At 53.6% G+C, this 27,592-nt stretch overlaps 1 protein-coding gene across 1 annotated transcript; it reads right to left on the bottom strand.

Annotated features, from left to right (window-relative positions):
• Positions 1-11: 11 nt before the first annotated feature.
• MAL (mal, T cell differentiation protein) lies at positions 12-27,592 on the bottom strand. The gene is made up of 4 exons (XM_050753282.1): positions 27,363-27,592; positions 5,430-5,597; positions 3,892-4,017; positions 12-628 (listed from the first exon to the last, which is right to left on the bottom strand). Exons 1-4 carry the CDS (start codon positions 27,453-27,455, stop codon positions 554-556), a joined length of 462 nt encoding a protein of 153 aa, XP_050609239.1. The 5' UTR covers positions 27,456-27,592; the 3' UTR covers positions 12-553.

Below are 27,592 nucleotides of genomic sequence, written 5' to 3'. Positions count from 1 at the left end.
CAACAAATGTATTGAACATAAAGACACTTTATAAAGTATTTCACAGGGTTACCATCTTCCACCTTGGACCTCTGGAAAGATCTGTGGGGTGAGTTTTAGTCCCCATGACACACAGAACGTCCGTGAAGACTTAAAACATGCCACAGGAGGGGACGCTCAGGAGAGCCTGTGGAAAATTCCAGCAGGTAGTTCTCGAGAGCTGGTCCAGGGGTCAGCAGGGGATCTGTGTTTCCTTCTCAGGTCAGGTCCCCACCTCCCACCCCCAAACAAGAAGTTCCCCTTTCACAGACAGGAGGTGACCCTAGCAGACAGCGCAGCAGTCAGAGGTTAGACACAGCGAGCTCCCGCCCCGGACGCGAAGGCACACGGGAGAGTAAACGCAGCACCCACAAGCAATAGGGCAGGGCTTTTGTTGTTGTTGTTGGGGGTGGGGGTGAGGGGTTGTTTTCTTTTTTCCACCATCCAGGGCATTTCTGTTCTCTAAAAAGTTATGCCAGAAGGTGGAGCGGCCAGTTAACACCATCTGGGTTTTCAGCTCAAGTTCTGTGCGGCTTTATGAAGACTTCCATCTGATTAGAGAGAACACGGCATGGACCACGTAGAGCAGAGTGGCTACGTAGGAGAACACCTGGAACCAAGAGAAATGGCCGTTAATGGGTTTGCGCAGGAGGGCGAGGCACAGCGTCTGCACTGCATCCAGCCTCACACGGCGCAGGGGCGCCAGACCCAGAGAGCTTGGGCTGCCACTGCTTCTCACCCCTCACATGGACGCCCTCCCTGCTGAGCCCAGGCGCCCACCACATCCTCTCAGTACAGAGCTCCGTGTGACCTAACAACCGCCTGGACCTGGTGTGCAAGGTCAGACTCTCCACTATCGCCCAGCATCACACTGGTCTCAGCCTGAGGTCTCGGCTGACCTGAGATGGAGTCCTCAAAGGCCCCTCCAATGAAAGCATCTCCGGCAGGTAACTTTCGAGGGACAACGTCCTCCCCCAGCAGTGAGACCAGCACCCTCCAGCTGTGGTCCTGGTGGCTTGGTTGAGAGATTGTAAATACCTGGGTTTGCTGGCCCTGGTGAAAGTCTCCGTGCTGCCTGGACATCCTCGCCCGATCATTATTTTGTTTTGGGTTCTTAATGTCACAGGTGTGGCTGAGGGAGCCAGACTTCATAGGGAGTGAGGGACAGCGAAGGGGAGGAGGGAGTTTGAGCTTTTGTCGAAAGGAGGGGCCTTGCTGTTGGGACCATCCAATCAGCCACTGTGGCCCCGGGAGCGATGGCCCTGCTCGCTGGGGACTTGCTGTGTCCTCCTGAGCACTGTCTGCTCCCATCGCCCCACTCCCTGAGGCCTGCCTGCTGCCGAGCCCAATCTCTGCACCTGGTTTTGTGACCTTGGGTGGAGGTCAAGAGTTTCCAGCTTGGGCATAACATCCATTGAGGGCGGCTACGCCTCTGTGACTCCTGAAAATGCCCATCCACCCCAGCCCTCAGGGCGCCTGCTCTCCTGCCTCTACACCCGGGCAAGCCCTTTCCCTCATTGCCCGCAGGCGGCAAGGAAGCCGAATGATTGAATAACACATTTAAGAGAGCGTATCTGGGGCAGGCAGTCAGACCCCAGTGGGCAGCCCTCCGCAGACGGTGGGCGTTCCAGACCAACGAGGGCCTTTGGCAGAAGCACCTTGGAAGTCCCCAGCAGGAAGAGCGGTGGAGACTCATTTTCCAAGTGGAGTCAAGAAATGGCCCACTGGGAACACGTAGAGCTGGGCACAAATGGGCAAATTTTGGCTTCAGAAAACTCTCTCCCTAAACTGCAGCCATCGCCGCCTACCATTGTATAATCTAGAAACCTCCAGATTTCTCCAGAAATTTCCATCTCGTCCCAGTCAACTTCCACCAATCCCCGGGGTCCCTTTGGCAAAGCAGCTCTGCCACCCACAAAGGAGAGAGGGAGGAGCTCAGCTTGGAACAGGCCCTGATTAGTAGCCACAGAGTGGAGGTGAGGCAGGCTGGCTGCTTCCAAAACCAGGCTGTGTGAGAGAGGGTGTGAGGTGCCTCCTTGCACCCCAGTATCGCCTGGACTGGACATGCTGCGGTTGGGCGGGTCTGGGATTGAATCCTGAGTAACGGACTTCTTTCTCTCTCACAGTCAGATGCAGTTGATACTGTGAGTTGAAAGGCGTGACTTTACATCGAACACCGTGCAGATTTCCCCTTAGTGGTTTTATTTGGGTGCATCTGCCAGCTGAGAACACTCGGTTCTCAATTGTAACCCTCCTGTCTGCATGAGCATATTCGTGTCTATCCATCTCAACTAAAAAAATGGGAACATGGTCAATCATGGGATGGATAAGTAGCTGTTGGTCTATTCCTACAAGGGAATACTACACAGTCATGAGAACAAACAACCCACATCTACACACTTGTCGCTTGAGTGAATCTCACAAACATAAGGGTGAGAGAAAGAAGCCACATGAGTCCCCACTGTATAATTCCACTTATATGAAGTTCAAAGGCAGGCGAGACTGAACAGGTGCCAGAAATCAGAATTGGGTGGTGGTGGGGCACAGTGATGGGGACAGGACTTGAGGGGATTTCTGGGAGTGGTTTATCAGGCCCTAATTCTTAGTCCAGACACCAGCCACACAGGGAGTTTGCTGTATGAAATCTGTTGAGCTGTGGGCTTGTAACTGCACGCCTCTCTGGCTGTGTGCTGCCTTTGATAAAAGGTAAAAGAGAAAAGTCGGAAGGCAGTAGAGCCTAGTGGTTCCCAACTAGAGACCCACGCAGCAGGAAGGGGCGTTCGTTCCCCTAGCTGGGTTTTTCCATCAAGTGCTGACCCACTGACCACATCCCATCTGCATTTCGCAACCCTTGCCCACCACAGTTTTATGGAAATTATTATCAGACACTTTGCTGATGTTTGTTAAAAGAGAAGGCTTGGTTGGGATGGGGGAGGTATGAAGCGGCCTTGGGAGAGGGAGATGAGAGGGAATTGCGTGAAAAAGATGGAGGGTGGGTCACCAGCCTCCCCAGGAAGGAAGATCAGTCAGGAGCCACCTGGCCGTGCTGCTGCTTGGAAACCAGCCGTGTTGGGAGATGGGACAACGCGGGACATCACTACATTCTACCTTGGGATTTGCATAATTCATAGGTCAAGTTCTAGATATCTGACGAATGCTCTTTCTGAAACTTCTTACTTTTTAACAATACCCACAGTCAGAAGCGTGTTTTATATCGTAGACTGGTGCAAGGGCACACATGCTCAGCTCTGAAAACCACGTGATGAAACACTGTATTCTGTTACCCTGTCATTCTGATCCAGTCCATTAAGAGGACAATCCACCTGGCTCCAGTGTCCCCACCCCTGGCTGAATGCTTCAATGGACGGCCGCGTGGGGAGCGTCAGGAGACCCATGTGGCCAGACTCACGGCCCCAAACCGGTGCTGAGGGTGTGGGGACTGGGCCCCCGGCCTTGATGCTGGGCCCTACGATGCCTGGTGATCTTGGGCCCATCACCCACACTCTCTGGCCCACTTCACCTGTGAGATGGGTGTCATAATCCTGGGCTGTAGGGTTGCCGTGGATGTTGAATAAGATTGTTCACAGAGCACCTGGGTAAGGCGTTGGGCAGCTGCATCCCCTCACACGTCTGCCCTCTGCAAAGCCCACCCAGGCCTAGGGCATGCAGCCCTGGCCGGACGACTAAGCAGAGCCTTGGGCACGACACGACACCCCCTTTCTCTGGGGCTTTCCTGCTCCAGGGATGAAGGCAAGGTTTGACCTCACTCCAAAGTTACTGAGCTGAAAAGAGAGGGCCTGGGCAGCCTCCACACACACCCTGCCAGCCGCGGAGCCGCCCGCTGTGGACACAGCCCCGGGTGCCCAGACTCACCACAGCAGCAATGTTTTCGTGGTAGTGCCTGTAGGTGAAGCCGTCTTGCATCGTGATGGTGGCCAGGGCCTCCAGGACCGAGGCGCTGAGGTAAAAGAGGGCAGCAGTACAGTGGTAGGCTGCGTCCTGCGGGGCAGACGGAGCGTCAGAGGGATGGGGAGAGAGAGACGGGGCCCAGATGCAGAGCTGAGGTCCCCTCCACCCCCGTCCCTTGCCTCTCCCCCTACTTCCTTTGAATCCCACCCCTCCCAACCTTGTCACGGAGGTCCCATGCCTGCCCTGCTGCACTGAGTCTCACTTCACTGCCGTGGGGCCAGAGCAAGCACTTCGGATGGGACATGGGTCTCCCCTGAGGAAGGGTCAAGGGAGAGGTGGAGGAGGGGCCAGCAGCTTGGGGTGTCCCAGGGAAAAGCTCGTCCTGGATCCGAGAAGTGTCGTGCATGGCCACAGTCCAGCGTGGGTGTGGCCTCACTGACCAGTGCAGGATGAGGCAGGACCATGCTGTTGCTATTGTTTTGTTTTGTTTCATTGCTTATTTTTGGCTCCTGGTATATTTAAAAGCAAAAAAGGGCTCGGCGTGGTGGCTCACGACTGTAATCCTAGAGCTTTGGGAGGTTGGTGCAGGAGGATCTCTTGAGGCCAGGACTTGAGACCAGCCTGGGAAACATAGTTAGATCCCCATTTCTACACAAAACAAGAAATCTTAGCTGGGTGTGGTGGCACATGCCTGCAGTCCCAGCTACTCAGGAGGCTGTGGCAGGACCATCACTTGAGCCTGGGAGGTTGAGGCTGCAGTGAGATGAGATTGTGCCACTGCACTCCAGCCTGGGTGACAGAATGAGACCCCCAACTCAAAATAAAGAAATAAATGAAAGCAAAAAGGTACTAAAACAGGGTTTTACGTAGTTGTGATTTGGAAGTGATTTCGAAAGTCTAAGTAGCAGAACTTTTGAGACTGGCTTGGCCAAACGGCCCCACCACCCCTACAGCAGGTAAGGGACAAGTGTCATACATGTAAAAGTTACCTTTTCGTGGCCCTCAAGGCAGAATTTATACAGAATAACGACCAAAGGCCACTTCTGTTTCCCTGTGCTCTGTGGCAGCCCTGCTTGGAGCTGGACAGTAACCATGGCCTGACCCTCAGAGCCAGTTTCCGGAGCCCAACACCTTGGTCAGCCTCCAGGGCCCCGCTCCCCTGAGATGAAAACCGCCCTCGCGGGTGATGGGAGGGGCAGGCAGGCACCTGGTGGGTACAGGTGGTGTGGGGGCTGGGCAGCTGGTTATCCATGGAAAGGCAGTCATGCGGGAGAACAGAACAGGTCCAATGAGGGTTGGCAGTGGAGACCTTGCCTCTGCCCCTGCCTCTCCTGATTCCGCGCCGGGAGCCCTGGGCAGGCTCAGCCTTGGAACGTGGTGGGGTGACGTCTATGGAGAAGTCTCACCTGGCACTGGGAAAGCCCACCCTACCGGGCCAGGGGCCAGTACTCCTGCCGCCCCGCCCCCCACTACAGCCAGCAGTCGCCCTGGGCTGCACTCACCAAGGTGACCCAGGAAGTCTCTCCACCGTGGGCTCCAATTAGGTACAGGATGATCAAGGTGGTGGTGGCCACGAAGCAGAACACAGACACGAACATCACCCAGCCCTGGACCAGGGGCCAGGGCACCAGGGAGGAGGCCACCAGGATCCACACCAGGCCCCCGAAGATCTGCGGGGGAGGAGGAGGGGTGAGTTTGAGCCCAGAGGAGAGCCCCAGCCCAGGAAGGGCCCCCGACCAGCGGTCACATGGGGTGACTGGTCTGCAAAACACACAGGAAGCAGGCAAAGAGGACAAGGCAGGCATTTTCCTGTCCAAAAATGCATCTGTTGTCCCCGCAAGGCCTTGTGCTGGATCTCAATCCTAATCCCCAGCATGCCTGCTCTGAGGAACTTTTTAAACATTTTTTTTCTTGAGACAGAGTCTTGCTCTGTCACCCAGGCATGAGTACAGGGGCGTGATCTCGGCTCACTGCAACCTCTGCCTCCCGGGTTCAAGTGATTCTCATGCCTCAGCTTCCTGAGTAGCTGGGATTACAGGTGTGCGCCACCACGCCCGGCTAATTTTTCTGTTTTTAGTAGAGACGGGGTTTCGCCATGTTGGCCAGGCTGGTCTGGAACTTCTGACCTCAGGTGATCCGCCCTCCTCGGCCTCCCAAAGTGCTGGGATTACAGGCGTGAGCCATCGCGCCCGGCCTAATTAACTTTTTAAATATGGATTTAATTTTTTACTGAACAAACATATCAGACCTGTATTCCAGGCACTATCCTACGCACTTTACAAATAATAACTCAGTGATACAGCAACCCTATGAGTAATGCCGACCCGTTTGCCAGATGAGGAAACTGAGGTAGGTGGAAGTTAAGTAACTCATCATTCCAGGAAAGTACTTATGCCATTTGGTATTGTCATGAGAAGGGCTGCTATTTCTTCTGATATTCTAGCCTTTCTACTTGCTTTGATATTAAAATGTCCTTTTTTTTTTATGCAATGGTAGTGACCAGCATATCTTTTTGGTCTTTATTTGGCAAAACAGATTAGCCACACTGTCAATAGCCCTCTGGCCTCCCTTCCTTTGTTTCCCTCTCTCTCTTTCCTTCCTTTCTTCTTCCCCTCCCCTCCCCTCCCCTCCCCTCCCTCCCTCCCTCCCTTTCTCTCCCTCTCTCTCTCTGTCTGTCTCTCTCCCCCCCAACTCTCTCTTTCTCTTGCTCATTGTTTCTTTTTCTGGATTCAACCCCTTATATTCCCAAGTCCAGAAAGTGTTCTGACGACCAGATTTGGAGTTTGAATGGAGTAACCCAGGCCAGCCTTGTCTCCTTGGATGGCTGAGGATGGGCGTACAGTGAGGGAAGTACAGTCCTGTGGTTATCCAGAATACACCCCAGCTGAGGTCGCCAGGGTCAGTGAGCTCCACACAGTCAAAGAGGAGCAGACACGGGGGCCAGCAGCGCCCCTCAGTAGCCCAGCCCCGCTCCTCGCTGTGGCTGGACACGTACAAAACCGCTCCCCGCCGCGGATGGGTACGTGCAAACCCTGCTCTTCACTGTGGACAGGCGCGTACAAACCCCCGCGGAGACTTTCTGCACTTCTCTTTCCCTTCTCCTCATCTCCCCCTGCGCCGCCCCCGCCCCCCACTCCCGCCCCCAGAAAGAATCAGCTCAGCCTCATCCACATGTTCCGCACTTGGATGAGGACGGGGCTCGGAGCACTCTAGGCCTATGTGGAGATTCCTTTGCAGCCAAAAGCCTCCAAGGTACTACAGATGCATCTAGGGGGCTGAGGATGGGGCTGCCCTCCCAGGCCTGTGTCCCCTGTGGTTTGAATTCACATAGCCCCTTGACCCCCCACCTCCCTGAACCCGCTGACCACCTGCTGGGTTAGAGCTACCATTGTCTTCACAGGCTTCTCTGAGCTGCTTGGCTGAGAAGCAATCAGGAGAGAATTGCATTTAGGTAGAAAAATCAGTGCAATGAAGACTTTGGATTTATTAAAACCAAGTTGTCCCGAAGGAATCAGATGTGGGCATCTCTGACCAGAAAGCGTCCTCTGCTGATGAATCTTAGGCCGCCTGAAGGCACGTGGCAGGGCCGGTGGGATGCACTGGGAGCAAAATCAATTAAATAAAAATGCCCAGACCGCCATGGGATAAGATGTGTGTGTGTAGATTTCATCCACAGTTGAGTTTCAGATCCAACAGATTATGCGGCCTTTTCCATAATGGGCACTGATGGAGGGACAGGAGCACATCGGTGTAGGCAGGGCTTGGATTCAGGAGGCATGTGAGGGTGGCGTGGAGAAATGGGAAGATCCAGCGGGCACATCCAGTGGGCAGAGGGAGGCCCCGGCCTGGGAACCCCTCTCCTAAGCGCCCTTTGCCTGGCGGCTACGTGACGCTCCCAGGAGGATCAATTTAAGTTGCTTCCTTGTTCACACAGTCTCGGGGAGTCCTGCACGCCTTCTCTGCAGCGCTCGGCACAAACACAGGTGTATTGGGTTAGGGATAACTTGGGGCTTTCCCTGACCCGGTGATGGTGGGCTTGAGGTCTGCCTTGCTCACAGCTGCCTCCCGGGACCCAGAGAAGACCCATCCAGCCATGCGTCCGTGTCCAAGTCAGCTAGCGGGACTTTGGTCTCCTGGTACCCGGGTGTGGCTAAACTGGAGCCACTTACGAACCAAATCCCAAAGGAGCAGCTTGGGTTGCACATGGTGGGGAAGAGACTCCGTTGCGGAATCCCAGTGGGACCCCGTGGGCCAGAGGCGCTTATGGGTGACCAATACGCATGCTATCGAAGAACACTGAATTTCACAGTGAGGAAACGATTTCCCCCTCCTTTACTCTCTCTGGTTTTTCTGATGAAGGCAGGAAGGGCTCAGGGTGGAGCCAGGTGTCTGGAGTTCTCTAATAGCGCGGATAGGCAACGGTAAACTGGATAGTGACGTTGTTTCTATGCTTATGGTCGCAATGTCATTATTTTGGGAAAATTAACTGTAAAATACATACGAAGTGAATTAATGCACAGGTGGCACCTGGAAATGGCAAATCTGAGAAGGTGGCCCTCAGCTCCTGTCTGCAGAGTCATCTCCACTCCATTCTTCTCGTGTGGCTTGAGACGTGACTGATATGAGGAATCAAGGGCAGGAAAAGGGAGGGGAAGTCAGTACGTGGAGGGCTGGCCACAGCCTCCTGTGTGCATCTTGCTGGGCACAGCCACAGCCTGGGCTCTGAGCTTCCAGCAGCTGCGCAGAGGGCCTCGAGCTCAGGCCAGACCTCTGCCCTGTTCCAGTGTGTGCTTTGACCAACCTGATGAAGACCATTTCCCAGCTCCCTGGGAAAGTCCATGCTGCCCACACTGGCACACAGATTCCTGCTGTCTGTAGTGGGAACCCTGTCCACAGTTGTCCATAGAACAAAGTCTACTGTGGGTTTAACCCCAGCCCCTGTCCCCTGACACATCTCAGGACCCCACCCAGCCTCTGAGGGCATCACCTTGCAAGGGTGTCCTTCAAAAAATGAGGCCGACTTTTTTCCTTTGCGTGGTATATGTAGAGCGGTCTGTTTCAGAGTGAGATGGTGGGGAGAGATTATCTTTTTCTTTCCTTAAACAGCTTTATGAGCTATAATTCACAGCCCATACAATTCCCCCATTGAAACGGTATGATTCCCTGGTTTTCAGAATATTCACAGATATGCTCGTCCATCACCACAGTCAATCTTGAAACACTGTCATCACCTTGGAAAGAAATCCCATGAGCTGTGGCTTCCCTGCCCCCATTCCAAGCAACCACGAGTCTACTTTCTATCTCTATAAATTTCCATATTTGGAACTTTCATATGAATGGAATCATTCAGTATATGGACTTTTGTGACTCACTTCTTTCATTTAGTACAATGTGTTCAGGTGAGAAATTCTCTCTCAAGGGGACGGATACAGAATATCTCCGCCGTCGAAGCCGCACAGTGGCCCGTTTGGACCCCACCATTCAGGGGTCCTGGGTGAGTGTGTCTCATCTCTCTGGAGCCTCCAACACAGGAGCATCTGAGGAACGGCGTTCCTAGGGACGCTCTTACACCAGCCCTTGCCTGTCCCAGAAGCATGTGAAGGTGCAGCTAGTGACAGATGTCTCAGCACAGATGACATCACAACAGCCGGTGGTTTGCTCCCCTAGGAGATGAGCAGTGGGGTGGTGGGCCTTCCCCTCAGCACTGCCCAGGAGGTGCCCAGGGAGGACTGCAGAGCCTGGGGTCACAGGGGCTATCTGGGGGGCGCAGGGCAGAGGAGGGTGCAGAGCAACCCTGAGAAGAAGAGGAGGAGATGGGAAAGGCTCAGCCGAGCCGGGAGAGATTTCATTCCCGGCCAGGTGTCTGTGGAACAGAAACAGCTGCTGCCTCAGCTGAGTCACGGCCCCTTCCCTTCGGAGCACAGACCTTTGCTGCGGTCTCGTCTGCAGAGGTGCCCTGCTGGCTCCCTCCCGGTGGCAGGGGACTCCCGTTCTCACAGGAGCTGTCCTCTGAAGTCTGCAGGACGCTGCAGCAAGTGATTCTGCCTCTTGGCCTCGGTTTCCTCTCTGCAAATGGCAACTCGCAGCCGTCTCCCCACACTGTGGGCTGGTGTGAACTGGCTGAAACTACGGATGTGAGTGTGAAGCTTCTGGCACTGAGCCCAGCACTACCAATACCTGGGAATAAGACGTCGTTCAGGCCGGGCGCGGTGGCTCAAGCCTGTAATCCCAGCACTTTGGGAGGCCGAGACGGGCGGATCACGAGGTCAGGAGATCGAGACCATCCTGGCTAACACGGTGAAACCCCGTCTCTACTAAAAAATACAAAAAACTAGCCGGGCGAGGTGGCGGGCGCCTGTAGTCCCAGCTACTCGGGAGGCTGAGGCAGGAGAATGGCGTGAACCCGGGAGGCGGAGCTTGCAGTGAGCTGAGATCCGGCCACTGCACTCCAGCCTGGGCGGCAGAGCGACACTCTGTCTCAAAAAAAAAACAAAAAACAAAAAACAAAACAAACAAACAAACAAAAAAAGACGTCGTTCATGCAGGAGACTGACGGCTCCGTGGAAACAGACACATAAGCAGCCACTTAAAATGCAGGTGGACAATCAGCCCTGAGTGGGCAGAGCAGCCTGGACGGGTGCATAGGGTCAGTCAAGCCTTGGAGAGAGAGGTGGATTTAACTGGTTAACCAGGCCAGAGAACTGGGAGAGTTCTTCTCAGCACTGCCCAGGAGGTGCCCAGGGAGGACTGCAGAGCCCGGGGTCACAGGGGCTATCTGGGGGCGGGGCGGAGGAGGGTGCAGAGCAACCCTGAGAAGAAGAGTAGGAGACGGGAAAGGTGCAGCCGAGCCAGGAGAGTGCCAGGGGGTGGAAGGGGCACATGCCAAGGTCAGAGGATGCTGAAGCAGCTGTGAGGGCTTCGGAGGCTGAAGGCTGGGCAGCTGGGCATGGGTCAAGGAGTAGCAGAAGGTGGGGCTGGAGCAGGGTGAGCCTCCAGCCCCGCTGTGTGCAAAGCTGAGATTTGGTGTAAACCATGAGTCAAAGCTGGTTCCTGCCCTGCTCCACCTACTAAATGTACAGAGAGCAAGCAGGGCAGGAAAGGCACCCACACCAGGGAGATAAGGCACTCCTGGGCATGGCGCAGTCTGTTCCAGTCTGGCCTCAGGACCCCATTGGCCAAATATTTGTCCAGAGTGAGGGAGTAGGTGAGGGTTCAAGGATTTCCTTTCATCAAGGAAACTCCAGGTGGCTCCCAGTCTCCAGGCGGCAATGCACAGAGGCGATTATTTTGAAAACATTATTGGCACCCCGGAGGCATGGTCTGTGTCCCCTTTGTTTCTGCCAACAGGCCAGACTTCCCCCAGCCCCGCAGCTGCACCCCGTCACTGTCCATCAAAATAGAGATGGTACAGCTAGCTGGGTGATCTCAGACAAAGGTCTCCAGTTGGGTGGCTGCAGGGGGACAAGGGTTAAGTGCTCTGAGTCCCAGGGCCTTGAGTTAGAAGATGGGGGTGGGACCTCGGCAAACATTCTATCGTCCTCAGCCCTGACTATACGTTAAGTCACCTAGGCTGCCTTTAGAAAAAAACACCAAAGCCCAGGACTCATGCCCAGCGTCTGATTCCCAGGAAAGAAGCAGAGTGATGGGACAGACGCCCCGCACTCTTGGCCAACGCCTCATGTTGTGTTGCCGTAACATACGGCCGTGGGCGATGCTCTGTAACTCCTGTAAGACAGAAGAGGAAATGGCTCCTGTCTCAGGGTGCTGCCTGCCTTCCAGCGATGCCAGTCCACTGCCCCCGTCCAGGTCCTGCCCCATCTCTCAGTGCAAAATGTCACCATAGCGTTTCCTCTCCTCTCCCCTCCTGTCCTCTCCTCGAGCTTGGGTCCCTGTCTCACCTGGAACATGAGACTAGCTCGTCCTTGGGTGTCCTCTGAACTCTGAGATGCAGCCTCACTGTCTGAGGATGGGGACCGAGGGGGTGCATGCACGTTTGGAGGCCCCTCCCAACGCTGGTATGACAGAGCTGGAAACCACCCACCTTTAATTCAGGCCAGTTGGGGGTGCTGAGCAGAGTTGAACTTCTCTAAGAACATGGGATAATGTACAAAACGGGACAAAAAAGTTTCCAAAGAGTTCACATCCACGGTCTACCCAACGAAATGATGTTTGTGAAAAAAAATTCTGTCAGGAATTGTCTTCCTGGGAGCTCTCGTGTGAAATCGGAGAAGCTTCTCATGTTTTCTTTCCAAATTAATCCACGGGAAGCAGCCAGGGTGCTTAAGAGGTGGTTAAGGGTATGCACTTTGGAGCCAGGGTTGATGAGTTTGAAGTGAGCTCTGTTGGTAGCTGGGTGACCTGCTGTCCCTGGGCAAGTTATTGAATCTCTCTGTCCCTCATCTGAAAAGTAGTGATAACCGTAGTTGTGACTCAGGTTATATCTGCAGGGGGCTGGCACCTGGCTGCCACTAAGCTCTTGCTGTCACGACGGTCTTTAGATGAAGCAGCCTCTTTTGTAACTATGTGAAAAATCCAAAATCCCAGCAGTCTGAATATGATCTCAATACGCACAATCATCTACTCCAAAACTTGTCCAAAGAGAGCCAGAATATTTAAATAACCTCAAGAGAATCAAAAAGGGAAAACCGACGGTCTCCAGAAACCCAAAGTTGAGAAAAATGTGCCTGCCCCGCACAAGGAAGCACAAAGGGCACTAAGATATGAGCCAGCCTTGCCTCCAACAACGGGCCTGGTCATGGAGGACGGGAAGACGCATTCTCTGGCACATTCTTGAGATTTGTCTGGAGTTTCCATTCCCTGGGGCTGAAAGAACTCTTCATCCACAGTCCCCAGTGTTTCTGCTGCAGGGCTGGGTAACCGAGGCAGTGCAGAGGGCTTGCTCAAATTCTCTGGATATTTTTCTGGGGCTCCATTTCACCCTGTTAGGGCCTCCACAAGCGGAAATTCTTCCAAGGACACATGAAGACGTGAACCAAAGAGGTCTTCCTAGGCAAGGCTTTCCATCTACACACCTGGGCGTGTGGTCCCCAGAGCCCAACAGCACAGAGCACGTGGTGTGTGCCTTTAAAGGCACATGTGAACAACAGTTTGTGCCTCGAATTCCTGAGAAGTAAAGGAAACCGGCCACAGAAGAGAGGCTGAGCACCACTGCTGAGCTCCCCTGCCACTTAGGTCATCTCCCCAGGAAGGAAAAGACGAGATGTCCTCGCCGGACGAGGGAGGCATGCGGATTCATCCCCGTGTGCTGGGAGGACTGCAGGAAGCTCCCAGCCCTTCTGTGTCCTCCCAAGGCCACCATGAGGAGCACCCCTGACTCATGTTGCTGTCAATCTACTCACTCACTGAGTCGTTTTAGCAGCCAAGGCTTATTTCAATGCCAGGAGGACATTTTGTGCAGGTGATCTGACCAGAAAAACACCTGTGAGGTTCAGGAGAGGCTCAGCAGTCTTTGCCCAGCTCTATGGGATGATTGGTTTAAAGCTAATCATTCCAGCAGTGAGACAGAGGGTAGGAAGCATTTTTCTGTGCGCATGTATGTATGTATGTGTGTGTGTACATGTATGCTTGTGTATAGGTGCATGTATGTGCCTACATGTATGTGTACGTATGCACGCACGTGTACTTCTCTGTATGTATGTATATTTGTTTGTGTGCAGGTGTGTATGCATGTATGTCTGTGCACATGTATGTATGTGTATGGTGCCGCATATGCATGTGTATTTGTATGTGTGCATGTGCCTGTGTATGCTTGTGTATATGTGTGTGCACATGCATGCATATGAGTGCAAGTGAGTGCACGTGTGTGTGTGTGTGTGTGTGTCACCCACTCAGTCACTCACTCACTCACTCAGTTATTCACTCAGTCACTCACTCACTCACTCAGTTATTCACTCAGTCACTCACTCACTCAGTCACTCACTCAATCACTCACCCACCCACTCACTCACTCACCCACTCACTCACCCACTCAGTCACTCACTCACCCACTCACTGTGTGTGTAGGTAGAGCCGGGTTAAGGATGAGCTACTGTAGAGCAGGTAAATGGCACAACAGGCTTTGATGCCAGGATGAAGTGAAGAGGGCCCCGTGCACCAGGTGGTGGGAGAATGAATATGCACAGAGCAGGAGCTCAGGGGAAGACCCAAGACCCCTAAAGCTGAAGGCTTCCCCAGAGTCCCGCAGCTCTTCCCCTAAGAAGACACATCTGAGAGGGAGGGCAGGGGACTCTGCTCCAGTTCCGAGAGGCAACGAGCAAACACGGCTTGGCTTCCTTCCTTTTGTCAGCCTACCTACCTCCCGGTACGAAGGAACTCAGTCCCAGCAAGCCAGAGAAGTTTCCCTCACTCGCTCAGTCACTCATTCAGCCACTCACCCACTCACTCGCTCACTCACTCACTCACCCACTCACTCAGTCAGTCACTCATCCACTTAGTCACTCACTCACTCACCCACTCAGTCACTCACTCACTCATTCAGTTATTCACTCAGTCACTCACTCACTCAGTCACTCACTCACTCACCCACTCAGTCACTCACTCACTCACTCACCCACTCCGTCACTCACTCCTCACTCAGTCACTCACTCACCCACTCACTCAGTCACTCACTCACTCACTCACTCAGTTATTCACTCAGTCACTCACTCACTCAGTCACTCACTCACTCAGTCACTCACTCATCACCCACTCAGTCACTCACTCACTCAGTTACTCACTCACCCACTCACTCAGTCACTCACTCACTCAGTCACTCACTCACTCTCAGTCACTCACTCATCACCCACTCAGTCACTCACTCACTCAGTTACTCACTCACCCACTCACTCAGTCACTCACTCACTCAGTTACTCACTCACCCACTCACTCAGTCACTCACTCACCCACTCAGTCACTCACTCACTCTCTCACTCAGTCACTCAGTCACTCACTCACCCACTCACTCACTCACTCACCCACTCACTCACTCAGTCATTCACTCACCCACTCACCCACTCACTCACCCACTCACTCACTCAGTCACTCACTCACCCACTCAGTCACTCAGTCACTCACTCAGTCACTCACTCAGTCACTCACTCACCCACTCACTCACCCACTCACTCAGTCACTCACTCACCCACTCAGTCACTCACTCACTCACTCAGTCACTCATCCACTCAGTCACTCACTCACTCTGTCAGTTACTTACTCACTCACTCAGTCAGTCACTCAGTCAGTCACTCACTCAGTCAGTCACTCAGTCACTCAGTCAGTCACTCACTCAGTCACTCAGTCAGTCACTCAGTCACTCAGTCAGTCACTCACCCACTCCGTCACTCAGTGAGTCACTCTGTCACTCAGTCACTCACTCAGTCACTCACCCACTCAGTCACTCAGCCACTCACTCACTCAGTCACTCAGTCAGTCACTCAGTCACTCACTCACCCACTCACTCACTCACCCACTCACTCACTCACTCACCACTCTCATTCACTCAGTCACTCACCCACTCAGTCACTCACTCAGTCACTCACTCATTCACTCACTCACTCACTCACTCACTCACTCACTCAATCAGTCACTCAGTCACTCACTCACTCTGTCAGTTACTCACTCAGTCAGTCACTCAGTCACCACTCACTCACTCACTCACTCAGTCACTCAGTCACTCAGTCACTCACTCACTCACTCACCCACTCCGTCACTCACTCCTCACTCAGTCACTCACTCACCCACTCACTCAGTCACTCACTCACTCACTCACTCAGTTATTCACTCAGTCACTCACTCACTCAGTCACTCACTCACTCAGTCACTCACTCATCACCCACTCAGTCACTCACTCACTCAGTTACTCACTCACCCACTCACTCAGTCACTCACTCACTCAGTCACTCACTCACTCAGTCACTCACTCATCACCCACTCAGTCACTCACTCACTCAGTTACTCACTCACCCACTCACTCAGTCACTCACTCACTCAGTTACTCACTCACCCACTCACTCAGTCACTCACTCACCCACTCAGTCACTCACTCACTCTCTCACTCAGTCACTCAGTCACTCACTCACCCACTCACTCACTCACCCACTCACTCACTCAGTCATTCACTCACCCACTCACCCACTCACTCACCCACTCACTCACTCAGTCACTCACTCACCCACTCAGTCACTCAGTCACTCACTCAGTCACTCACTCAGTCACTCACTCACCCACTCACTCACCCACTCACTCAGTCACTCACTCACCCACTCAGTCACTCACTCACTCAGTCACTCATCCACTCAGTCACTCACTCACTCTGTCAGTTACTTACTCACTCACTCAGTCAGTCACTCAGTCAGTCACTCACTCAGTCAGTCACTCAGTCACTCAGTCAGTCACTCACTCAGTCACTCAGTCAGTCACTCAGTCACTCAGTCAGTCACTCACCCACTCCGTCACTCAGTGAGTCACTCTGTCACTCAGTCACTCACTCAGTCACTCACCCACTCAGTCACTCAGCCACTCACTCACTCAGTCACTCAGTCAGTCACTCAGTCACTCACTCACCCACTCACTCACTCACCCACTCACTCACTCACTCACCCACTCATTCACTCAGTCACTCACCCACTCAGTCACTCACTCAGTCACTCACTCATTCACTCACTCACTCACTCACTCACTCACTCAATCAGTCACTCAGTCACTCACTCACTCTGTCAGTTACTCACTCAGTCAGTCACTCAGTCACCACTCACTCACTCACTCACTCAGTCACTCAGTCACTCAGTCACTCACTCACTCAGTCAGTCACTCAGTCACTCAGTCAGTCAGTCACTCAGTCACTCAGTCACTCAGTCACTCACTCACTCAGTCAGTCACTCAGTCACTCACTCAGTCACTCACTCACTCAGTCAGTCACTCAGTCAGTCACTCAGTCACTCAGTCACTCAGCCACTCACTCACTCAGTCACTCAGTCAGTCACTCAGTCACTCACTCAGTCACTTACTCAGTCACTCAGTCACTCTCTTACTCGCTGACTCACTCACTTGGTCATTCATTCACTCACGCATTTAACAGATGCTGGGAGTGGCATGGTCAGCACTGAGGCACGCTCACCCAGTGAAATGGATCTCATTCGAAGATACACTTTAATGAACAGAGCCCACCTCTCCCTTTCTCTCCTGTCTCATGCAGTCTTGCGACAGTCCCCACTGGAGCAGCTCTGGGTCCACCAAGGGTGGATTCAGGCCCTGGTGAAAGTGTCAGTGTCTGAGCAACGGTGACCAGATACGAACGCCACACGGGACAGGGACAGAGCCCGGTAGTTGGCACAAGATGCCCATCTGAGCCCATGGGGAGAGATCGGGGGAGAGGTCTGAGATTCTCTGGGTGGTGACCCTCTCCCTGCATCAACTGAAAAGGCAGAGTATTGGCAGTCTGACTCCTGGGGCTGCTACGAAAGAGAACCCTGGGAGCGGGGCTGGGACCTGACTTGGTTTACCTACAGCAGTCACTCTCCCCCCCTGGCTTCTTCCTCCCAGAGGGACCCCTCATGCCATCCTCACCCCCAGCTGGCCTTAGACCGTGCTCCTTATCTAATCTCAAGGCAAGAGCACGACTCAGGGGGTTTGGATCAGTTTGTGAAGAAGAGGATAGAGATTTGGGATTAAAAGGTCTAAGAGCTGTTGCCAGGCATGGTGGCTCACGCCTGTAATCCCAGCACTTTGGGAGGCCGAGGCGGGCAGATCATGAGGTCAGGAGATCAAGGCTAACACGGTGAAACCCAGTTTCTACTAAAGAATACAAAATATTAGCCAGGCGTGTTGGCGGGCGCCTATAGTCCCAGCTATTCTGAAGGCTAAGGCAGGAGAATGAAGTGAGCCCAGGAGGCGGAGGTTGCAGTGAGCTGAGATTGCACCACTGCACTCCAGCCTGGGCGACACAGCGAGACTCTGTCTCAAAAAAAAAAAAAAAGTCTAAGAGCTGAGTTCAGGGCCATAGTTTATATTAACAAGGCAAGTTGGACTGGGAAGAGCCCCCTGTTCAGGCTTGCAATCTCACCCGCCTTCAGCCCCAGGGAAGCCTTCTCTCCCACAGCACACGCAGCCAGCAGGACCAAGTGACTGCTGACTTCATACCTGCCTCCCTCATGAGCTAGAGGACGGTCGGTCACTAGTTCCTGCGTGAATGAAAACTCCACTCAGATCCACAAATCTAGGGGTTTTCTGATAGGCATGTCTTCATTTGAACGGAAAATTCTGCCTACCACGTCTACACCGGTGGCCTTACCCAGCAGGATAAACAGAAACCGAGAGGTTCCATGAAAATATAGCGTAAGCCACCTGGAAAAGGCAAAATCCGTGGAAATGCTAGACCAGACAGGAGTGGCTTAAATGCAAGAAAAACAAAAGGGATTTATGGGAGTCATCAGGTAGGTTAGTAATGTGAACAAACCCACAAAACAGGTGTACAACTGCAAGAAAGAGGCGAGAGGAGGCAGCCTGCCCCGGGTCTGGGAGGGTCCAAGGGAACTGGAACTCCCAGAGTCTCTTGGGGATTGGCGGCCTTTGTCAGTTTCACCCTCTGTCCGCCTTTGAGGTCAAGGACTCATCTTATGATTCATCAGTGTTGGGTAGGTGAGAGTGGAGACCTGAGCCCTTTCCCTACCGATGCTTGCTGAGAACAAATGTCTCCGAGTTCTTGATCTGGGCCAGGGATGTGGGCAGGCTCGGGGTGTAGGCACGAGACAGACAAAAAACAAAGGTCTGCAGGATGTGCTCTGAGTGCCAGGAAAGGGTGCTAGGAAGGTGGGCTTCCCGGTGGAGGTGACGGGTTAGCTCGGGCCTGAAGGGCCACCTCCAACAAAGAAGCATTCCCACTGCCGCCCCCACCCCGATCACACATGGAGATGAAGGAGGTCTGTGGCTGGTTTTAGAAAGAGTCCTGAGACCCACAAGCTGGGTGATTCCTTTCCTGCCAGGCCCCTCAATCCAACTCTGCCCACCTGCCAAGCAGCTGGGGCCAGGATGGAGGTTGGGGGAGGTGAGGGCACAGGTTTTTGCCAGAGGCTGCCCCCTCCCTGAACCGATGCCCTGGCATACAGCCGACACACTGACACTGATGACAAATCGCCTTTGAAAGCTTTAATCTGAACCCACTGGTAACTCGTTCCTATGCCTGCGGGCAGATGTAGCTATGCGTCACTCAGAACCCAAAAAGCTCTCCCTGCCCATCCTGGCACCCGGCTGGCAAGTGATGCAGAGAGGCTTAGAAAGCAGCCTGCTCCCTGGGCAGAAGGCAGGCTGGGGCTGCCACCCTGTCCTCCACCTCCTGGCTGTCCCAATCAAGCTCCCAGCGGAGGACACACTGACCTCTGACCTCAGTTGTTCCTTCTTGGTGAGAGGAGAGCCACTGGGAAGGCCCCAGGAAGGTGGTGTCTGTGCAGGACTTGGTGACCCCAGGGAAAAGTCAAGTGTGCCCTCCACAGCCTGGCCCAATCCCAATCCTCATGCAGCACCTGCCTGAGAATGGAACAGAAGGCACCTACGGCAAAGGTGATGGGGGCGGGCCTTGTGGACCCCGCGGTGGGTACGGGTCGTCCAGTTGGTTTCAGAGCAGATGTTTAAATTATTAGTCAACTGGTAATAACAGCACTTGATAGCTATGGGGCAGTAGCTACATGAGGCAGGTGCTGCTATGTCCCCATTTTACTGATGCAGAAACTGAGGCACAGTTACCTACCCACGTTCCCACAGCTGCCGGGTGCTGCTCTGATGAGCTGGCTGAGGCCCAGATGCAGGACCCCATGAGTGTGATAGTTACCTCCTGTGTCTGGGGTCAGCTTTGGAAATGGCCATGGATTTTTGTTTTGGTGACAGTTTCTCACTCTGTCACCCACACCAGAGGGCAGAGATGCAATCACAGCTCACTACAGCCTTGACCTCCAGGCTTAAGTGATCCTCCCACCCCAGCTTCCTGAGTAGCTGGGACTATGGGTGCAAGCCACCATGGTTGCCTAATTTTTTATAGTTTTTGTAGAAATGGGGTCTTTCCATGTTGCCCAGGCTGATCTCAAACTCCTGACCTCAAGTGACCCTCTCACCTTGACCTCCCAGAGTGCCGGGATTACAGACGTGTTAACATGGAGGAGGGAGAGTAACCAATTAGTCGTCAGGCCACTCCCAGCCGGCTTTTCCCTCCCCAGCCCGCCACTGAAACAATGAGTCTCAATAGCCTCTGTTCCTTCAGAGGAAAACAACAGCAAGGTTTGTGTTGAAGACGCACACAGCACAAGATGAAATGCCAAAGGATCCCGCTCCCTCTTCGGCAGATGCAGGCCTGCAGTTCAGTCTGAAGAAGAGGGAGGGGCCACCATGCAGACCCCACCCCTCCCCACTCCACTCGTAGGTCAGGGGACCTATGACCTATGTTCTTCCCCATGGCCTTATTCCTGGAGTGCCCACCTCCTGGGCCCCCTCCCTCCAAGTTGGTTCTGGGACTTTCACTTTCTGCCTCCTCCCCCTGCCCTTCCAGCCCCTCCCCTCCCAGCCCCCTGCATTCTCACAGGGACTGGAGGCTCTGGCCAGGACCTGACGGTCAGTGAGGCTGGCTGTGGCTGGTGACAGGCTTTCCTTCGATTTCCTACATATGTTTTTCAGGACCCAGGGCTTGGGTACATTGAAATGATTCGCCCAATATTAGGGTAGAACACTAGCTATGAATGCGGTAGGAGTGGCAGAGAGCCTGGGGAGACGTGCTGCAGACAATCAGAGTGTGGCACATTCATGACCCCAAGAAGGGAAATGACTACGCTGCTCGTGCCCAGCCAGGAGCTCACTGGGAACCAAGCCTTTCACCAGGGGGTCAAAGGCAATCTGGAGCCTTCCAAATCGATGAGAGACCACGAGGGACCTGCGCCATGCTCCACGCCCTTGGGAACAATCTGAAAGCTGTGAGAAGGAGCTGGCCACACACCCCAGAACATTCCTCCTTCAAGGACAAGGAGCACTATCCCCCACTGTCCTCACACCCGTCAGCACCAGGAGGGAACACCTGCTGGGGTATCCTATCAGCAGCTGCCCCTGAGGTCTGCTGCTCCAAGTCACCGTGTCCAGGGACTGAGACTAGAGGGGCCAGGAGGAAGTCCCAGAGTGGCTTAAGTCAGCCCCCAGCCCCTTCTAGTTCAAGTCTGGCTGGCTCTGTCCTGTGTCAAGGCAGATCCCAGGTGGTCCAGTCCCTACTCCCAGCCCGTTCTCTGGAGAACGTGTCTGGGCTCAGGGCAAAGCCAAGCCACTACTGAGTCCGTGCAGAGCAAGTCTGCACTGGCGGTACAATGTGCTCTGCCCCTCGCCTGCCGGTGTGGCGAGTACAGGTACAAAATTCAGCCCTTGTCCCTGGCCGACCTGAGGGTGAGCTGGCAGCAGCATCTTGGGGCTTCCTACTCACTTCTGAAAGCACTGGGACAGAACGGGTGCCTTCGCACCAGTCCTGGCATTGCCCCATCCCCGTGAGGTGGGGGAGTGATGTATGAAAAGCTAACAAGCAATCTTAAAATGTAGCTCAGGTGTGATGACACGTCCGACAGTCCTGTGGATCTGAGCCCCGTCATCGCTCAGCAGTTTCCAGGGAGCAGCTCAGAGTCACTGAGTCCTCACCAAAGCTGGCCTCTGGTCCCGAAAAACTGGAAAAGTCACTTCTCCACCAAACCCCTGTGGAACCTCTGTCTGGAACACTTCTCCTCCCTTTAGAGAGGAAGAGAGGAGAAAACAGGGCAGATCAGGCAGTAGCCCTCCCTAAATAGTTACAGAGAGGGGACAAAGCCGGAAGCCAGTGAACACAGTCAGGGAAGGCCAGCTCAGACACCATCCTGTGCTGGCCAAGCAGGGCCTGCTCCACTCCCTGGTGCCTGTAGGAGACGTTCCTAGCTAGAGCAGCAGGGAACTTGCTCCAGGAAGAGAGGAGGTCCCTGGACTGACTTGCGAGAACCTCAGAGCACCTGACTGCTTGCCCCAGCCTCTCCCTGAGAACTGTTCCCACTATTCTGTTCCCCTTAAAAACATCAAGAGGGTGGCTTGGCCTCCAGACGTCCGCGCCAAGTCTCAGAGAGTCAGTGGAGGGTGTGCAGTGCAATGCGTGTTCTTCAACCTGCCTTGGACCTCGTGACTCAGAACCTGCAGAGTGTGTTTTTGACAAGGAGACCCAGAGAAGGTGAGAGCGTCCCAGTGGTCCTGAGCTGTCCCTTCATTCTGTAGGAGGGGAGAGAAGGGACCCCAGCCTTGCCCAGGGCTGCCAGGTGGGCAGGGCTGCCTACTCAGGATCCCAGGGTGCCTTCTAGCGCAAGCAAAATCTCGCGTGGCTGTTTAGGTGAATGGAGAAGGCTGGGCATGACCTGCTCACTGCTAGAAGTGCTCGCTGGACCCTGGAGACCCCGTGACCCAGGCAAGCTGCTCTCTGTCTGAAAGTGAGGTTTCTGTGATTCTACATCTCTGGTCTCCTAGGAGCTCCCACGCCACCTTCTCAATGCAGCCACAGCTTGGATCACCGGCCCGTGGCCCAGTCCCGGCTCTGTCAGGCTGGCTCTTCCCCAGCCAGGTAGAAATCTAGCGTAGGTCCCTAGACTTCTCTGGTCACTCTTAATAAAAGTCCGGTCGCTTTGGGTCACAGAAAAGGTGTTATTTTAGTCATTACTCTGTCCAGTTCACTGAAACTGTCAAAACTGCAAACTGATTTCAGGTGTCTCCCCACCCCAACCCCAACCCGTGATGTGACTGCACTTCTCTTGGTGCTTCTGAGGCACAGAGGAGGAGGGCGTGCCCCTGGAGGGCTGGTGGCATTCCTCAGGCTCTCACTCGCAACCCTGCCTTCTTTGTGGCCTGGGGAGGGGAGGCTGAGTAGATGATCTCACAGCCCTCTTCAGCCACTTCCTTCACAAGTCCTGAAAGGGTAGGGGTCTCTCCTGGCACAGGGGTCTCTCTGTGGGAGACCTTGCGTCTGGGGGCCATAGCTGAGACAGAAAGCCTTCCCTGCACATCTTCTGTTTCCTGAACGGTGGCTCAGTGTCGTGAAGCCCCTGGCTTAGAATGGAGAAGGAGGAGACAGAGAGTGGCTCCAAAAGGAAAATTCCTCACTGGGTGGGACTGTTGCAGGGGAGCAGACCAGAGGCAAAGCCCTGGGTTTTGTTGGAGGAGGAGAGAACACTGGCCATTTCACCCGTGGCCTATACAGGGCTGCGCTGATGACCCACCACCTGCAATAGGGGCACAGCCTCTGTGACTTTGGAGGTATTTGGAAAGGCAGTCTCACTTCCTAGTTGGGCCTGCCTTCCTCTTCCTGTGAGGACTCTGCAGATTTCAGAGGTCAGGAGGTCTGGGATAGGGCTGCAGGGCCAAGGAGAGATGGCTATGCCCCACCCTGAGCTGCCACCCTCACTTGCTCCAGTGGGCAGTCCCCTCACCATGGAAGTGGTGCTCCACCCTGATCGCCTTGGACATCTGCGCCTCCCAGGCTGTTGGGAGGTCAGGCATGGGAATCTGAACTATGAGTCATCAACAACTCAGTGGACTACAGATTTAAAAAATAATCAAGCATTTCACACCCATTGGATTAGCAGAAAATTATAAAGTCTGACGCTACCAAGTGATGAGGAACAATGGCGACTTTCATGTGCTGCTGGTGGGGGCCGGGGAAGGTCCAGGTTTAGCCTGAAGCTTAAACAATTGGGGGGACTATCTTTATAAAAGAATACAAAATTAGGCAGAGTCTTGGAAGGGGCATGAGTAAGGAGGGGTCTTGAACTTAGTTAAACATCATCGGCTTCCCAGTAAATCTGCTCCTGGGGTGTGTAAATTGGAATTACTCTTTTGGATGGCAATGTGGTAACATCTGGGAAAATGACAATGTGCATATCCCCTGTGACCCAACAAGTCACATCCTCCACGTGTTTATGGGAGAAATTTCCAACAGGTAACTACAGAGGCAAATATGAGAATGTTCTTGGCAATGCTGTCTGCAGTAGCTAAAGGCAGCAAATTGGAACTATCCCAAGTGTCTATTAACAGAAGACTGGATAAACAAAGTCAACATGTATAAATCTCAGAACATAATGTTGCCTGGAAAGCATGTTGCAGAAGGATATGTACGGTACGCTGGCATTTTCATAAAGTGTGAAAACGTAAAACAATGCCATGTGTAGGTCATATGTGTGCAGTGAAAGTCTAGACTGTGCTTGGAAGTGAACACCACATTCAGCTTACAGGTGGCCTTGAGGATGGAGGGAGAGAGAGAATAAGATAACAGAAGGATGTCTAGGGGGCTTAGATGCCATCTGAAAGCTTCATTTCCTTAATACATAAAAGCAAACAAGGCAAAATATTAAGATTTGACAAAGTTGGGCAATAATTATATAGGTGTCTGTTAAAGTATTATATATATTCTGTGATATTTGAAATATTTCTATTTTTGTTTTTTAAACTTGAGCGAAATTAACATATCATCAAACCAATCATTTTAAGTTGACAGTTCAGTGGCATTTAGTGCATTCATGGTATTGTGCACCCACCAACTCAATCTAATTCCAAAGCATTTGCATTACCCCCCAAAAGGAAACCCCATAGCCATTAAACAATTGCTCCCCTCGGTGCCTGGTTAACCACCAGGGTTTGTGTTCTGTCTCTACAGATTTATCTATTCCAGATATTTTATATAAATGGAATCATACACTATATGACCTTTTGTGCCTGGTATCTTTCGCTTAGCATAGAGTTTTCAAGGTTTATCAACTTTGTAGCACGTATCAGTACTTCGTTCCTTGCTATGGCCAGGTCGTATCCATCGTTTGGGTGTGTCGCACTTTGTTATTTAGTTCATTGCTGATGGCCACTGGGCTGTGTGTTATTGTGAAGAGTGCTGCTATGAACATGGATGTGCCAATACTAAAGTCCCTGCTTTGAATCCTTTGGTTATATACCCAGGAGTGGAATTGCTGGGTCAGAGGGTCATTTTCTGAGGGAACACCAAACTGTTTTCCACAGTGACTGAACCATTCACATTCCCACCAGCGACATACAAGGGTTCCAATTTCTCCACACCCAATACTTGACGTTTTCCATTTTTTGGATGCTAGCCAGCCTAATGGGTGTGAAGTGGTATCTCATTGTGATTTCTTTCTTTCTATTTATTTATTTAATTTATTTACTTATTTATGTATTTTTTAAGACCAAGTCTCACTCTGTTGCCCAGGCTGGAGTGCAGCAGCGTGATCTTATTGCAACCTCTGCCTCCCAGGTTCAAGCGATGCTCATGCCTCAGCCTGCTGAGTAGCTGGGACTACAGGCATGAGCCACCACGCCTGGCTAAGTTTTTAAAAAAAATTTTTTTATTTTTAGTAGAGACATCGGTCAGTCTGGTCTCGAACTCCTGACCTCAGGCGATCCACCCACCTCAGCCTCCCAAAGTGCTGGGATTACAGGCGTGAGCCACCGCACCTGGCCTCATTGTGGTTTCAATTTTGTTTTCCTAATGCCTGATGATGTTAAGCATCTTTTTATGTCCATATTGGCCATTTGTATATCTTCTTTGTAGAAACCTCTGTTCAAGTCCGTTGCTCATTTTCTAATTGGGTTGTCTTTTGTTGAGTTGTAATATTCCATAATTTAAAAAAATACCTCCCCCGGGGTGGCCAGCGCCTTCTCAGGACGTTTAATTCCGCATTCCTTCCACACATCAAATATATACAGCTTCATATTTACAGTCCACACAGAGGAGAACTGAGAGGCTTGGGGCCAGCTTTCTCCTCTTCTCTCCCAGGCACCTGCTAGCCCACCCCTAATCTAGAGCATGAGGAAGACGCCTGGAGGTGACTGTGCGTTGCGGGTCTCCTGGGAAGTGAGGAAGGGAGGTGGGGAACAGGGGTGAGGTGGAGAAGTGACTTTCTAAGTCAGCTGAGAGAAGCGTTCTGGGCGAGGGGGAGTTGTTTGTTCTGGAAGCCCCGTATGGGCAGGCCACAGAGCCACGCTGGCGCTGTCGGAGCAAGCTGCCAATAATAGACGGTTCCAAGGTTTCCCACACCCCTGTAGTCTCTGCAGCATTGGTGGGTTGGGTGGGAGCCTCCGGTCACCTTTCCCGCAGATGAGATCGCCCCGTCTCACTGGACTGTTCCTACTCTCAGGGGCACTCCCTCTTGTATGTTGAAGACCAGTGCGGGGCTGGCTCTCTGTGAATGGTGGGGCTGCGTTCATTGGCGTCCCGGGTTTCCTCTAAATGTAACTGCTTTGATTCCGCCTATCCCTAGGATTTAAAGTCACCGGTTCCACCCAGGTTGGGGTTCGACTCGACTTTCACCCCAAGTTCAATGATAGTCCTGCTCCCAGGCCGCCGCAGCGGCCCCTGCCTAGCCCCTGCCCCCAAGCCCTCCTTGGACGAACTGACCCTCCCCCTCCAATCAGGCAATAACAACCTGGGGTCCAATTTTTAAACAGCCAGGCTCCGACATTTTCTTTCCCCTCCAACTCTCCACGCCTGTGCTTCTGAGGGTGGGGTGCCGGAAAAGGTGTCCCTGAGGCGGCGACGGACCGCACCCACAGAATATACAGGGCACACCCCTCCCAGGTGAGGGCCAGCGGGCCCCGGGGAGTTGAGGCTGAGGGAGGTCACTTCGGCTTCGCGACGCCTTGAGCGCTTATCAGGAGTTCTCAGTAGGAAGCGCTTTCCCGCAGCCTCAGGCAGAGACCGTGCGCGCAAGGCGGGACCGACCGCAGGTGCAGAGGCCCCGGGGCTGCCCAAGGTCAGCCAGGGCACGCGGATCGCTCTCGCCGGCCCCCCAACCCCCGTCTCCTCCACTCCCACCCCACACACGGGGCAGAAGGACTGCGGCCGCGCAAACTAGGGCCTCATTTCCAGATCGAATTGGTCGCAAATACGTCCCCTCGCCAGAAACTGTAAAAGGCCAGAAGAAAATAAACCGGATTCAACTCCCTCTCATCTCCAGATCTCGGTTGGTAACACTAACGTTTCTTTTGCTGATTTTTTTTTTTTCCGACACTATCTCCCTTCAAAACGCTGTGCACTTCTACCAAACCGCGCAAAGCGCGGCGTGAGCTTCGGCGGCGCCGGGCGCGTCTGGAGGGCCCCGCGCGCAGCTCTGGGACCAGCGCACCAAGAGCCGTCCCCGCCTGACCCGCTGCCAACATCCGACCCCGGTTGGGAACCCGGTTTTTCCTCCATAGTCCTGTAGACTGTTTCCCTCATTCCGTTGGTCTAGAAGGGGACAAACGACCGGAGGTGGGAGGGGGCTTCCCTGGCTTAGTCCCCGCCCTGTCCCTGCTGCCCCGATGCTCCCGGGACCTGCGGAGCTAGCGGATCCAGTCCGAGAGCTGTGCTGGGCGCCCGAGAGAGCGCACGGCTCAGCATCCCCCAGTCCCTTCCCTGGCCAGGAGTCACTCACAAACTCAAAGATGAAGAGCAAGTCGGGGAAGGTGGTGAAGACCGAGAAGCCACTGGGCAGGGTGCTGCCCCCCGACGCCGCTGCGGGGGCCATGAGGGCGTGCTGGCGTGGGCCTCGGGACTGGACGCGCGCCGCTCAGACTGCGCGCAGACCTCTCGCTTGCTCCGCGGAGCCCAGTGGCCTGGGCGCCCCCGCGCGCGGGTTAAGAGCAGGGGAGCCGGAGCAGAGGA

Source organism: Macaca thibetana, chromosome 13, assembly GCF_024542745.1.
Source record: "Macaca thibetana thibetana isolate TM-01 chromosome 13, ASM2454274v1, whole genome shotgun sequence".
Lineage (NCBI taxonomy): Eukaryota > Metazoa > Chordata > Mammalia > Primates > Cercopithecidae > Macaca > Macaca thibetana.
The sequence above is the reverse complement of the archived record's forward strand: the minus strand, read 5'-3'. Positions and strand labels throughout refer to the sequence as shown.

Coding starts and splice junctions, on each gene's coding strand:
- MAL (XM_050753282.1), bottom strand. CDS start 27,455: ATGGCCCCCGCAGCGGCGTCGGGGGGCAGCACCCTGCCCAGTGGCTTC. Junction 4,018..5,429: donor AGACTTCCTGGGTCACCTTG/GTGAGTGCAGCC, acceptor TCTGCCCCGCAG/GACGCAGCCTACCACTGTAC. Junction 629..3,891: donor ACGAAAACATTGCTGCTGTG/GTGAGTCTGGGC, acceptor TCTTGGTTCCAG/GTGTTCTCCTACGTAGCCAC.